Here is a 12,469-nt window from a genome sequence, read left to right on the forward strand (position 1 = left end):
TAAGTTGACAGAGTATGTCTGAAAGTAAATTGAAATGTTTCAGTTGCTTTTGTTTGAAATGCTGCAAATTATACAAAGAACTTTATTTAACGTTTAATATTTTGGAGCCACTCAAAAAAAACGAACAAACGATTGTTTGTTTAAAGTTTGTGAAGCACTCGACATTAACACGTATTTACATCAAGGTGTATTTGTTTGTTTGTATTTAAACCCAAAGCATTGCTTTAAAACAACAGCAAAACACACATCACAAGTTTCAGACATGTGAATGAAATACTAAAAATTATTGAGCTTTAGATAGTTCTAGCGTTGCTGATGTGTAGTGTGTGTGTGTTTGCATATAGCAAAACGATATCGGGCTATCAGCTGTATCTACCGAAGAGAACCGAACACCTGAATTTTTTGCGTTATAAATCCTTAGACTTGCCGCTGTCCCAGCGGGGGACGCTGATATATAGCAACATGAATTTGTTTTTAAATGAAACCAAAGCCTAGTTTCTGTTATACTTACCAAATATTCTTCACCTGAAGCAACCAAGTATCGACTGTTTTTATTTTCGTGATTTATGTTGCTTTGGTCAATAGCACTTTTAATGACATAAGTAACATTGAAAACTTTTGGTTTTAAATAAACATTGATTATCAGCTCACAGCGATATTGTCTCAGGACGTACAACGTCAGAAACGAGTAGTCTATTGTGTTGCTTTGTTCTTAATTACAAACAAACATAAACAGTTTGTTTTTGAATTTCGCACAAAGCTACTCGAGGGCTATCTGTGCTAGCCATCCCTAATTTAGCAGTGTAAGACTAGAGGGAAGGCAGCTAGTCATCACCACCCACCGCCATTTCTTTTACCAACGAGTGGTAGGATTAACCGTCACATTATAACGCCCCCACAACTGAAAGGGCGAGCATGTTTGAACATAAACAGTCGTATGACAGATATTTAGGATAGATAAAAACAGAGGTTAAAAATGACGACAATAGTTACATTACCTAATGGCATAACAGCTTTTAAAATTTCGATACCTTGTTTGGCATGACACAGCTCGCCCATTGTGTCGATTTTGTGCTTAATTAAAAAAACATCTCGCAAAGGCATCTCAACGGTTAACGTGTCAGATGATGGATCGTTCATTATTGCAATAAAAACATTGCTTTTCATATTTTGGGATACTGGGTATTTAATGATAGTGACTGTCATATCTCACTATTAGATTAGAGTACAAGTTGGTGGTGGATGGTGTTAAACAGCTTACTTACCTGTAGTATATCACTTAAAAATTAGTTACAGTTAGTGCATGTTAGTCCTCGAATAACTTTGTAAGAAATTTCACAAAGAAACCTCACAAAATTATTGTTCTAATTTATATGTGTAATCTTTATGTGAAATTTCAAGCAGGCAGGTGAGTGTTGGGTGTACAAGACTACTTAGTGTGAGAGTTATTATTTAGTTTATTTTGTGATTTAATATTTATTGATTGTTTTAAAAGTGTTGGTTATGACAAGTTTCATTATGCAACTCTTTACGAGTCGTGCATTGTGTTTACAGCACATTGTTGTCATCACGTTACTCAAAAATTCGGCATTGTTTTCGTTACCTTAAGTGAGTTATATTATATGGTTGCTTGCGTAGTTTATGGAAACTTCTAGGTTTCATTGAACAAAGTATATACAGGTAGTTCTCGATTTATACGCTTGCGAATTCTGATTAACGCGATTTTCTGGTAATCTGTGTATTGCAACGGTACAAATAGAAGCATTTACTCACCATGTACTTGAAGGTTTAGCCGATGCACTCGCTTTATTGCTGTAACATTCGCAATAACGCGACACACGATAGCTGAAGTGATGTTACAATGACAATAACATTATAGTTACTGTGCAGTAGCCAGAGGGTCGCGGGGTCCGTTTGCTCATACAACAAAGTCATTAAAATCAATTTATCATGCTTCACACCGGAGTTGATGCTTTCTAAAGATATATTACGTTGACTACGTTAGCATGAGCAGCACTACTTCGGTATATTAAGGCTTGACTAATGGCATTCCCCCCCTTCCACCCCACCAGTCTCGCCGGTAATCGTCGACGGACTACCGCCGAACATTATCTCACTCCAAATTGCCACGTTTATAGACCAACCAGGCCAAGCCGAGTGCTACCATCGACCTTTTCCGGACCCAAATCCTTCGCCAGGGCGGAGTTCTTATCCAGCCCTCTACACCCGCAGACCAATCATATATTTGCCAACCACAGAACACTGAATTTAATGTCAGTTGTTCCCATATTAATAGCCCTGTTAGCCTTTTCTCTGTGTTTCTAAGAGGCATCGACCCAACCCGAAAAAATAAAACATGCCATCGAGTGTCAAATCCAGACCAGAATATACGCCGTACATCCCATCTTCTCTGAACACACCAATCTGCCAACTAACTTCCTCAAGAGAGTGCTGACTGCATTTTACGAAACGGTTGTTATTCCCGTATATTTCACTTCCGTGCCGAGCGCCCTCATCGTCTCTCCACTAAGCCCTGAATATTCCAAATTTCCAGACATCTATAACTAAGAAATCGACTGACAACTTCCCACAGCTAACCAACCAACAAACAGTCAGCAAAATCATTCAAACTGAGTCATATAACAAGATATCTCAGGGCATTGAAACCACTCTTCTAGACATTACTACTGGTGACGCCTTAATCTCCACTTCTACTAAACTAATATATCAACCAACCCAAACCAGCACCTATCGATGAAAGAAGACCACCCAGAGGAGCGACCACCGTGACGACGAATCCTCACCACCCACAGTCCCTAAAAAGAGGGTGATGGACTCACCACCTCGCACTAACCCATGATATCGGGCAGCCGAATCTCCACCACCTGATACCTTGTTTTGGATCTACAGGGTGGCTCGTAAGTCCCTACCCATCCATATGTTATTATGTTATATTCAATTACGCATGTATTATAAATTTGTTTCTTTTTTTTCAGAGAAATATGGCCGATGTAAGCCCATTTACACTTGAACTTGAACAGAACATGTCGTCGCATAATATTATGCAGCGAGAATGAGGGACAGCACACAGATACACTGGATACATAAGATATATTTATGGGTAGAGACTTACGGGCCACCTTGTATACTCCACGGCATTCATCACCAACACGTTCACGGCCTTGTTTTTCGTCGACCAGATCCCCAAGACGTCTCAAACTCCACTTATCACTTCAATATTCCCCTCGTCCACTTAGATCTGCATGCAAGCCGTTCCTTCTTCTTTGTGCTAACTTAACAGGCACTGGTTGGCTTCAGTAGCGCCAGCTAGTGAAAGTGGGTTTTCTCGCGGTTCTCCCGTTTCCCCCACCTCAGAAATTTGGTATCAAATTTATAGATCCCAGTCGCCCTGATGGACCGTAAGTCCGATATTGGTGTGATGGGGAGCCTGTCATCGGCTCTTTTTCGCTGGTTTTTTCTTTATTTTTTCCCGGGTTACATCATCAACACAATTCAGGAGCGGGTTAAAGAGTAAGCTATTTTCTGAGCACCACCAGTTATTTCTGTCTCCAACCAACGGAGACAGAGGGATTCAAACAAACACCTGTAAGTAACTTGGATTTCGGATTCCCACTGGGATTGCGCTCATGCATCTTGTACACTGTATGGGAAATAGTGTTTGATTTACGTGACCAATTCCTGGAACGTAATTGTCACTAAATTGAGAACTACCTGTATATATATATAGGCGACTAGTGAGTGCAAGTTGAGATAAGTCAAGTGAGATACCTCGACTGAGTGATTGCTAGTGTAGCTGTCAGGTGGTATTTTGAAGTGAGTTTCACAGTTTTACACAAATAAGAATAATTTTTTCTTGTTAAAGGTTGTTTTAAAGTAATTGAATTCGTCTGTATAGACTTTAATGAAAAGGAGACAATTATTCAATGTTGAGGATACATAAGTGAATTATTCATTGATACTATTGTGAAAAAAGTAAAGAAAAATAAGTTGTTTTCTCATTTAGGTTTTACTGTAAATTAATCAGCCTGGTTAACTTTTGACAAAAAATGATAATTATTTAGAGTTTTAAATTAAACTGATATTCTATATTATATAAAAAATATGTGCATACGTTTGACTTGTTTTAAATGTATATTATTTCAAAACAAGTGAATTGTGTACTATTCATTTATTGCTTCAATTTATCACCAATAAGTCACAAACACTTACTGTAGAAGAATCCCAGCTTACACATATATATAAAACCCAGACAGTAAAATATTAATTGAGTATGGCCTATAGTAGTTAGCAAAATGAACTGTATACCTAAGAGTCAACAGAACACACCCAGTGCTACAAAATCTAGCTCTACACTTTTGGGTCTCTGGTGTACTTTGAGTGTTGCAGTTTGTTTTTTGTTTTTGAATTTCGCGCAAAGCTACTCGAGGGCTTCTGCTCTAGCCGTCCCTAATTTAGCAGTGTAAGACTAGAGGGGAGGCAGCTAGTCATCACCACCCACCGCCAACTCTTGGGCTACTCTTTTACCAACGAATAGTGGGATTGACAGTAATATTATAACGCCCCCCACGGCTGAAAGGGCGAGCATGTTTGGTGCGACCGGGATTTCAACCCGCGGATTACGAGTCGAACGCCTTAACACACTTGGCCGTGCCGGGCCGAGTGTTACAGTCACTATATGATTAAAGATAGGGGTGGGTGCTGTTAACTAGCTATTTTCCTAATAGTCTGGCCAAGTGGTTACGGCACTCAACTCGTAATCCGAGGGTCGCAGTTTCGAATCCCGTCACACCAAACATGCTCGCCCTTTCAGCCGTGTGGGCGTTATAATGTCACGGTGAATCCCACTATTCGTTGGTAAAAGAGTAGCCCAAGAGTTGGCGGTGGGTGGTGATGACTAGCTGCCTTCCCCTCTAGTCTTACACTGCTAAATTAGGGACGGCTAACGCAGATAGTCCTCGTGTAGCTTTGCGCGAAATTCAAAACAAACCAAACCTTGTAGTCTATTAGTTTAAAATCAGGAACAACATACACAGACCTTGTGTACCTTTGCACAAATATCAGTAAAAAAACAAATAATTTATAATATTTAGTGTGACTCATTATCACTTTAATCATAAGCATTTTGAAACTGTTATTGCGTTTTGTTATATATTTTTGTTAATTTTGTAAAGTACCTCAGTTGTCAATTAATGTAAATAATACTGATGTGTGTGAAATAAAGATATTTATTTTCAGTTGAAGAACAATTTTAATTGACAAGACTGCATCCAGAGAAGAATGATAACCTTTTGGTCATTTTCTGCAATGTACTCTGTGCAAGGGTAAGATTCTGGGTTTGTTTGTATGAAATTAAGAGAAACACTTTATATTCAAAGTGTTTGCTTAAATACAACGTAAAAATTCGAAGAAATGTTAACAGTATACATGTGCAAAAAGATTAAACAAATAAACAGAAAACAATGCAACAATTTTAGTTGTTTATTTTTTTATTTTCCCGCATAACTACACGAGGATCATCTGCACTCGCCATCCATAACTTAAAAACTATAGAATAGACTCTAGAATGAAAGCAACTACTCAATATTACTACCACCACAAATTACTGGGCTACTCTAATAGAATAATGGAATAGACTTATAGATATCCTGATGGCTGTCACGTTGTTATGCCTCCATGAATGAAGGGCGAGTACATTTGGTAATTGGAAAGACAGTCGAAAAAATTCTCACAATAAAAATTGCCCCGGCATGGCCAGATGGTTAAGACACTCAACCCCTAATCCGAGGGTCAATTCCACTATGCATTGATAAAAGATTAGCCCAAGAGTTGGCGGTGGGTGGTGATGACTAGCTGTTTTCCCTCTAGTCTTACACTGCTAAATTAGGGATGGCTAGCGCAGATAACCCCCATGTAGCCTTTAGCGAAATTCAAAACAAACCACAATAAAAATCCATCAAAATATTCATTATTTGCTTACTAGTAAATTTGTAATATGATTAAAAATATATATTATATTCTCATATTGTGCAATATAAGAAAACATCTTTATCCACGTTTTTTGTTGTTTATTTTGAATCTAACTATATGGCTTCACTTGGTTACTAGTTCTAGCCAAATATAGTGTTTCCAAACTTGAATTAGGTTAGCAATGGTACTGGAACCATTCAGCAGGATAGTAGAGTTGTATGCTCAAGAGCATATTTTCTAAAGATTGGAATAACGCATGCATGCAAGAAAATTTAGCCAAAACCCTTATTTTTATTATGTAAAACAAATTATATAGTTATAGTGCAGCTGCTTATGGTATCTAAAATTTTCTATATAACCTACATTTTTCTGATGAAACATTAACATTATTAGGCTTGAAATAGTCGCATGACCTCAGATCCCTGCAGCTTTAGCATGATGAGTGTGCTTGGCACAATATGTGTTGGTTTTCATTCTCACAAATTAGAAACCCCTTTTAAAACAATTTGGATACGAGCCTGTGAATAGCACCTTTACCAGCTATAAACTCGGCAAAAGTATGAGTTGTAGAATTAATTTGAAATATCATCGAATTGAAGAAAAAGACTGGAAACAAGCCTGACAGTAAAGTAAAATAATATTTAATCAATAACCTAGTAGACAGATAAGCATATTAAAAGGATGTACAAAATGATCACAGTTCTTTTTTTTTTTTTTTTTTACTGTGGAAGAAATTAAGCCAGTCAAAATCTAAAACCAAGAGAATCATTGAATAAGGTCAACTCCCCAAGAGTATGTTTGCAATCCAAATCAATTGATCAACCTTTTGATAAAAAAACAAAACAGAAATGACAAAGTTCTTAAATATTTGTAAACATTTACACAATGTACATTAGTGTAGGACAAATTAGCACAAGTACAAAGAACTCATCAGTGCCAATTTCCGTGGAAGAGATCAGAAATATCAGATGATCCATGAGGGTATTTAACTTGCTCAAGTTTAACCGTGTTTTCAGTCTACTTGTTTGTTATTAAGCACAAAGCTACATGAAAACTATTTGTGCTCTGCCCACCATTGGGTATCAAAACTCGATTTCTGGCAGTACACGTTTAGCAGATATACCACTGGTGGGGGATTGAAAGTCAATCATTTATACAAAAGGTATGCTACATGTTCACCAAACTGGCGTGCGTGAGAAAAATGTTGGTGAACACGAAATTGTCAGATGTCTAAACGAAAAGGGGAAACAAATAGTGTTTTATGTGTGACGGATTTAGTATTATATATGTATTTTAATAATGATATTTCTTTAAGTTAAATTTATATTTATAAATGTATCAGGTCGTTCCTTAAGTAATGTCTGAAAATTTAATAGAGAAAGTGCATCATCATTTCTGTCTTTGTTTTTTTGAATTAAGCACAAAGCTACTCAATGGGCTATCTGTGCTCTGCCCACCACGGGTATCGAAACCCGGTTTTTAGTGTGTAAGTCCGCAGACATACCACTGTGCCACTGGGGGCGTTCTGTCTTTGTAAAAGGCTAGGATGACTGGAATATGTAGTAGGACGTGTATAAAAATGTTCAGTCAAATAAAAGAAACTAATTGAACTCCACTTTTTCAAGTCATTACTCAAATAAACCTTTATGAAGATGATGCGTCTGAGGAGCACATTAGGCATATAATGCTTTATAAGTCTAAGAAAGGCTGCATTTGTGAATCGTTGGCAGGAAATAATCAAAGGCGAATTTTACAGAAAAAAGAAAACGAACCTAGAGCATTTACTTTTGACACAGATCTGACAAGTTCTAGTAATGAGTACAGTTCCACGAGCGAGAGTAGCGGAACTGTGAGTGATACTGATAGCGCCCAGGCCAGTTGCGAGTCGGTCATACCTCCAGTGGAAGAATGGTAAGCCTAAGTCATGACAACAAATATGGTCTGTATTATTTCACGTGCAATTTTAGCATCTCGAAACTTGACTGGTGTTTATAAATTATTGGTATCACAGACTAGGTTTTATTTGTTTATACTTTGCCGACTATGGTAACTAATACTCGGCTCTTCCACAATCATTGTACCGGATATTTATGACTCGTAACAAAATGAATTTCAATTATACGTCATAATTCTGTCTATAAAATCAAACTAGATGTAGCAGTCTGAATAGTTAATTTATCTTGAAATGTTAAATTTGAAAATTGGAATTCTTTAAACTTTTACATATTTAAAAATGATACAAAAACATTACAGAATGATCTATCAGCTTTTAAACTTGGAATACACTCTATTTGGGATAGATTTGTCCACTGTTTAGACAAGGAAATCAAGGTTTCACTGACTTTTAGTTTCCACAAATGCAAAATACGCTCATGAATGTGAAATGTGTATGTCTAGTTACATTCTTCAAAAAATTGTACTTTTTAAATTATTACATTATACCAGTTATTGTTTATTGCTTTATACTGCACACATACCTTTCAGTTTGTTCTTTTTGTGATGGCAAGGGATGGCTTCAGAGGGGTGGAATCTGTACGCTGCAAGCTGAGATCAGTTCTCAGCTCTACAAGAGGAAAGATGGTGGGGACGATCCTGTCTACTGCCGATGGTTTTATCAGTCTCAACCTGCCTGGCTTGAAACCCACAGAATCCTAAACAGTAGGATCCGACACAAAACATGAGCGTTCAAAGTGATCTTGACAAAACTTTGCATGGTGTGAAGGAGTCCAGTTCTTCCTATTAACCATCCGCACCCACTGTCGCCACCTTGCCGGTTCCTTCTCCTTGCATAGAAACGAAAAGAAGCTTTTGCCCGATGCCGAACCGTTTTTGCAATCATAAGCAACGCAGTAAACCATGTTATCATAAAACAAACATAAAGTAGCAATATAAAGACAAAAAATAGTCTCACAAAGTATGTAATCCGAAAAAAGCACCGATATATTTACATAAAACAGCAGCACTGAAAGGAAAACAATGGTCGGCGCGCAACAAAGCGTGTTTGGCAACTATTACGTCATAGTTGTAAAACGTCACGGAAACAGCCGAACGACCGAGAGGAACTTGAGTTTGAGAACCCGCATATTTTCTTTCATTTTTTACTCAAAAACTAAAGTGTTTAAAAATATGGCAACCACACAGGAATTAAATCTAACCAAAGTACAGTTTCTAAGGCAATTATTAAATTTGTTGAAAATTCACTTTTAATAATAATGGAACATACATTATTGATTAAATAACATTTAAAGCGTTTGAAATACTTTCTCTTTTTCTGAACCTAAAATCGGACATTACTTTTATCTGATAACCATATTATGAGATATCTATTTTAACTCAATTTTTGAATACAGCTGTGTACGCTTGCAAGCATGGAGAATATTGGACAGCATATTTCCCTCATGGAATGGACAGAGCTGCTCCAGAAAATGTTCGTTGAAAGCCAACATACATACATGACACAAATGCCTGCTTTGATATGGTTATCAGAGTATAATTGCAGTGTACCATGCATGCACTGCGGTAATTTGTGTGATCTTTTTTGTCTTGCTGTTGTTGTTGTTGTTTTGCAACATTTAAGTGTATGAATAATGAGGTCATTTTACTTGAGACAAAATTAATTTGCTTTTATATTTATTATTGATGTGTAATCGTTCGCATTGTTTCTTGGGTTGCACTAAAGTGCACTGTGTCGTTCTGTTTGTAACTTATCAACAAGCAGAGGGTTTAAACGTATAGTTTATATTGGCTGTTTACTATCATTTTTTTAAAGAAATATCTAAGCTAAATGTAAATTATATTTGATGTGCAATATGAAATAATTGTTTTTTTCACAAAAAGATATGATATCTAAACAATAAACAGTTTGGCTATAGAAACAACGACTAAAAAATTGATATAACAATGCCGCCAAGACAATCAGTATAATTAGATGCATAGTTTAAAACTGCTTGGTAAAAAAAAACAAAAAACTATAATTGATACAAAATTATTTTATGAGAATGCATTTTATAAAATTACATTGAAAAGGCAGCATTCTGCAATAGTTGACACTAAGAACTTGTGCAACAACAAATGCTTGTTTGTTTAGAATTAAGCACAAAGCTACTCGAGGGCTATCTGTGCTAACCGTCCCTAATTTAGCAGTGTAAGACTAGAGGGAAGGCAGCTAGTCATCACCACCCACCGCCAACTCTTGGGCTACTCTTTTACAAACGAATAGTGGGATTGACCGTCACATTATAACGCCCCCACAGCTGAAAGGGCGAGCATGTTTGGCGCGACCGGGATGCGAACCAGCGACCCTCAGATTATGAGTCGCACGCCTTAACACGCTTGGCCATGCCGAGCCCAACAACAAATGCATGAAGCAGACATAATTTGAAAGGTATGCGACAAAAAATGGTAATAAAATGAAAGTTCGAGTTTAATAAGCATATATGGTTGTGGCATGCATTTAAAGTGTGAAAAGTTTCGATTTCTGCTGGACGTGTTTGTATTTTTATCAAACTTGCATAATAAAAACTATTTTCGAAATTTAAGGTTTAAATTTCTTTCACAGTTTGAAAACTGTTTGAGGTAGTAAATTCATGGTAATTTCATAACGTGCTATATTATAAAAGAAAACTTGCCAGTTTATTATTATAACCACCATTATTAGATACAGATGGTCTTATCGGACATCTTTCCTTTCGTACTTCAGGAAGACATATACGACACTTTTATTGCATTAAAAAATGTACAAAGATGTTTGAATTACAATTTACAGTGTGTCTGTGTATGTTTTTTCTTATAGCAAAGCCACATCGGGCTATGGGACGGGCCCAGCATGGCCAGGTGGGTTAAGGCATTCGACTCGTAATTTGAGGGTAGCGGGTTCCAATCTCCGTCACACCAAACATGCTCACCCTTTCAGCCGTGACGGCGTTATAATGTGACGGTCAATCCCACTATTCGTTGGTAAAAGAGTAGCCCAAGAGTTGGCGGTGGGTGGTGATGACTAGCTGCCTTCCCTCTAGTCTTACACTGCTAAATTAGGGACGGCTAGCACAGATAGCCCTCGAGTAGCTTTGTGCGAAATTCCAAAAAAAAAAATAAAATAATGCACTGAAAATTAGCAATATTTCAAAAAAAATCTAGAAATATTTCATTTTAATTATTATTATGTTATATATTTATTTAATTTTAATTATTTGTTCAAAGACATTAAAGACTATCTATATGATGAGTCATTCAAATAGAATCATAGATAAATCTTGAATAACAGCATTTATATTTTCTGTGTTCGTGAAACAAACTAGTCATGGGTTGTTTAGGGTGATGTGCTTTCTTGCGGTTAATGCATGCGCAGTAGATACCATGTTGCAGTGGGTGGATGAAAAGAGCGAGATGCTGAAATCACAGGGGTGGGTAGGGGAGTAAGGGTGCAACAACAGCTATTTACGGTATATCCGCTTGGTTAGTAGAAAACGTGGGTTTTGCCATACAGTAAACGACGACAATAAATATCTTGAAGCCAACATCGCAAAAATAAATTGTTACTTTATTTGTTACCTTTGTTTTTAGTACTATTATTAATATTAACTTCCGATATCAGATAAAGCTACTTACATTATATTTTATGTATATATAAATATATGTATACTGGCCTTACGTTATCGCTTATAAATTGTGAAGATGTAAGACTCAATCCATTTGATACATTAATGTATATATATATATATGCATGAATATATTTAAGCTAAAATACTGTGTAAAGAGTCATCAAATGTCAATATAGCGTTTTTATTTTGCTGGTTTTATGGTAACAAGTAATAAGTATGTAAACTACAACCTTTCATGTTTTCATTCTGAAATACCCAACAAATCATTACAAGGAAATCTTTTTACCTTTGATAAATAAGTAATAGTGCTCTCCATACGTTTAATATTTGGCATATTGTTACGATTCAACTAAATATCGGGTTTCGATACCTACAGGGAACATAGCACAGATAACCCATTGCGTAACTTTGCCCTTAATTTAAAACAAATTCGTAATTTATGTTGTATAATTCGGCTCCCATGAGAGGTTACTAATCGCCAACAATAAGTAACATTTTGATTTCGAGTAAACGTAGTGGTTAGTACCACATAGGCTAGACTAGGTTAGAAGAAAGTAGGGTTTATAAATTACAACGTGAAATTACGTTCCCCAAATTCTAAGTTTCATGGCTATGTGTCAACGCATATTGGTATATACAATAACATTTAATTTTCTTTTCATAAGAAGTTCTCACCAGTTTTATTTACCGGGTTTAGCACCCATTAATTACTGTGAAGAAGATAAAACAACGGACAGTTGTAAGGTATGTTTTTTTTGTTTTTTTTTAGTTAGGCTTAACGTTTCATGTTTACCTACAATTGATATTATGAATATGATACGACACAGAAGTTGTATTTGAACAGTATTTGGCATTATTCAGTATGATATAACGTGTTGTTA

General features: G+C 36.4%; 1 protein-coding gene across 3 annotated transcripts in view; it reads left to right on the forward strand.

Moving 5' to 3' along the window:
• The first annotated feature begins 11,387 nt into the window (after nt 1–11,387).
• Nucleotides 11,388–12,469, forward strand: part of LOC143226027 (transmembrane 9 superfamily member 2-like) — a 57,952-nt gene continuing 56,870 nt past the window's right edge. Inside the window, exon 1 of one of the 3 annotated variants that reach the window (XM_076456420.1) lies at nt 11,388–12,332. Coding sequence is in view for 1 of the 3 variants with exons in the window: in XM_076456419.1 (XP_076312534.1) it covers nt 12,195–12,332 (138 nt within the window). In the remaining 2 variants the exon portion in view is untranslated. The remainder of the gene's footprint in view (nt 12,333–12,469) is intronic. The other 2 variants (XM_076456419.1, XM_076456422.1) reach the window with 2 other exon arrangements.

This window comes from Tachypleus tridentatus, chromosome 9 (genome assembly GCF_004210375.1).
Source record: "Tachypleus tridentatus isolate NWPU-2018 chromosome 9, ASM421037v1, whole genome shotgun sequence".
In the NCBI taxonomy this organism is placed as follows: Eukaryota; Metazoa; Arthropoda; class Merostomata; order Xiphosura; family Limulidae; genus Tachypleus; species Tachypleus tridentatus.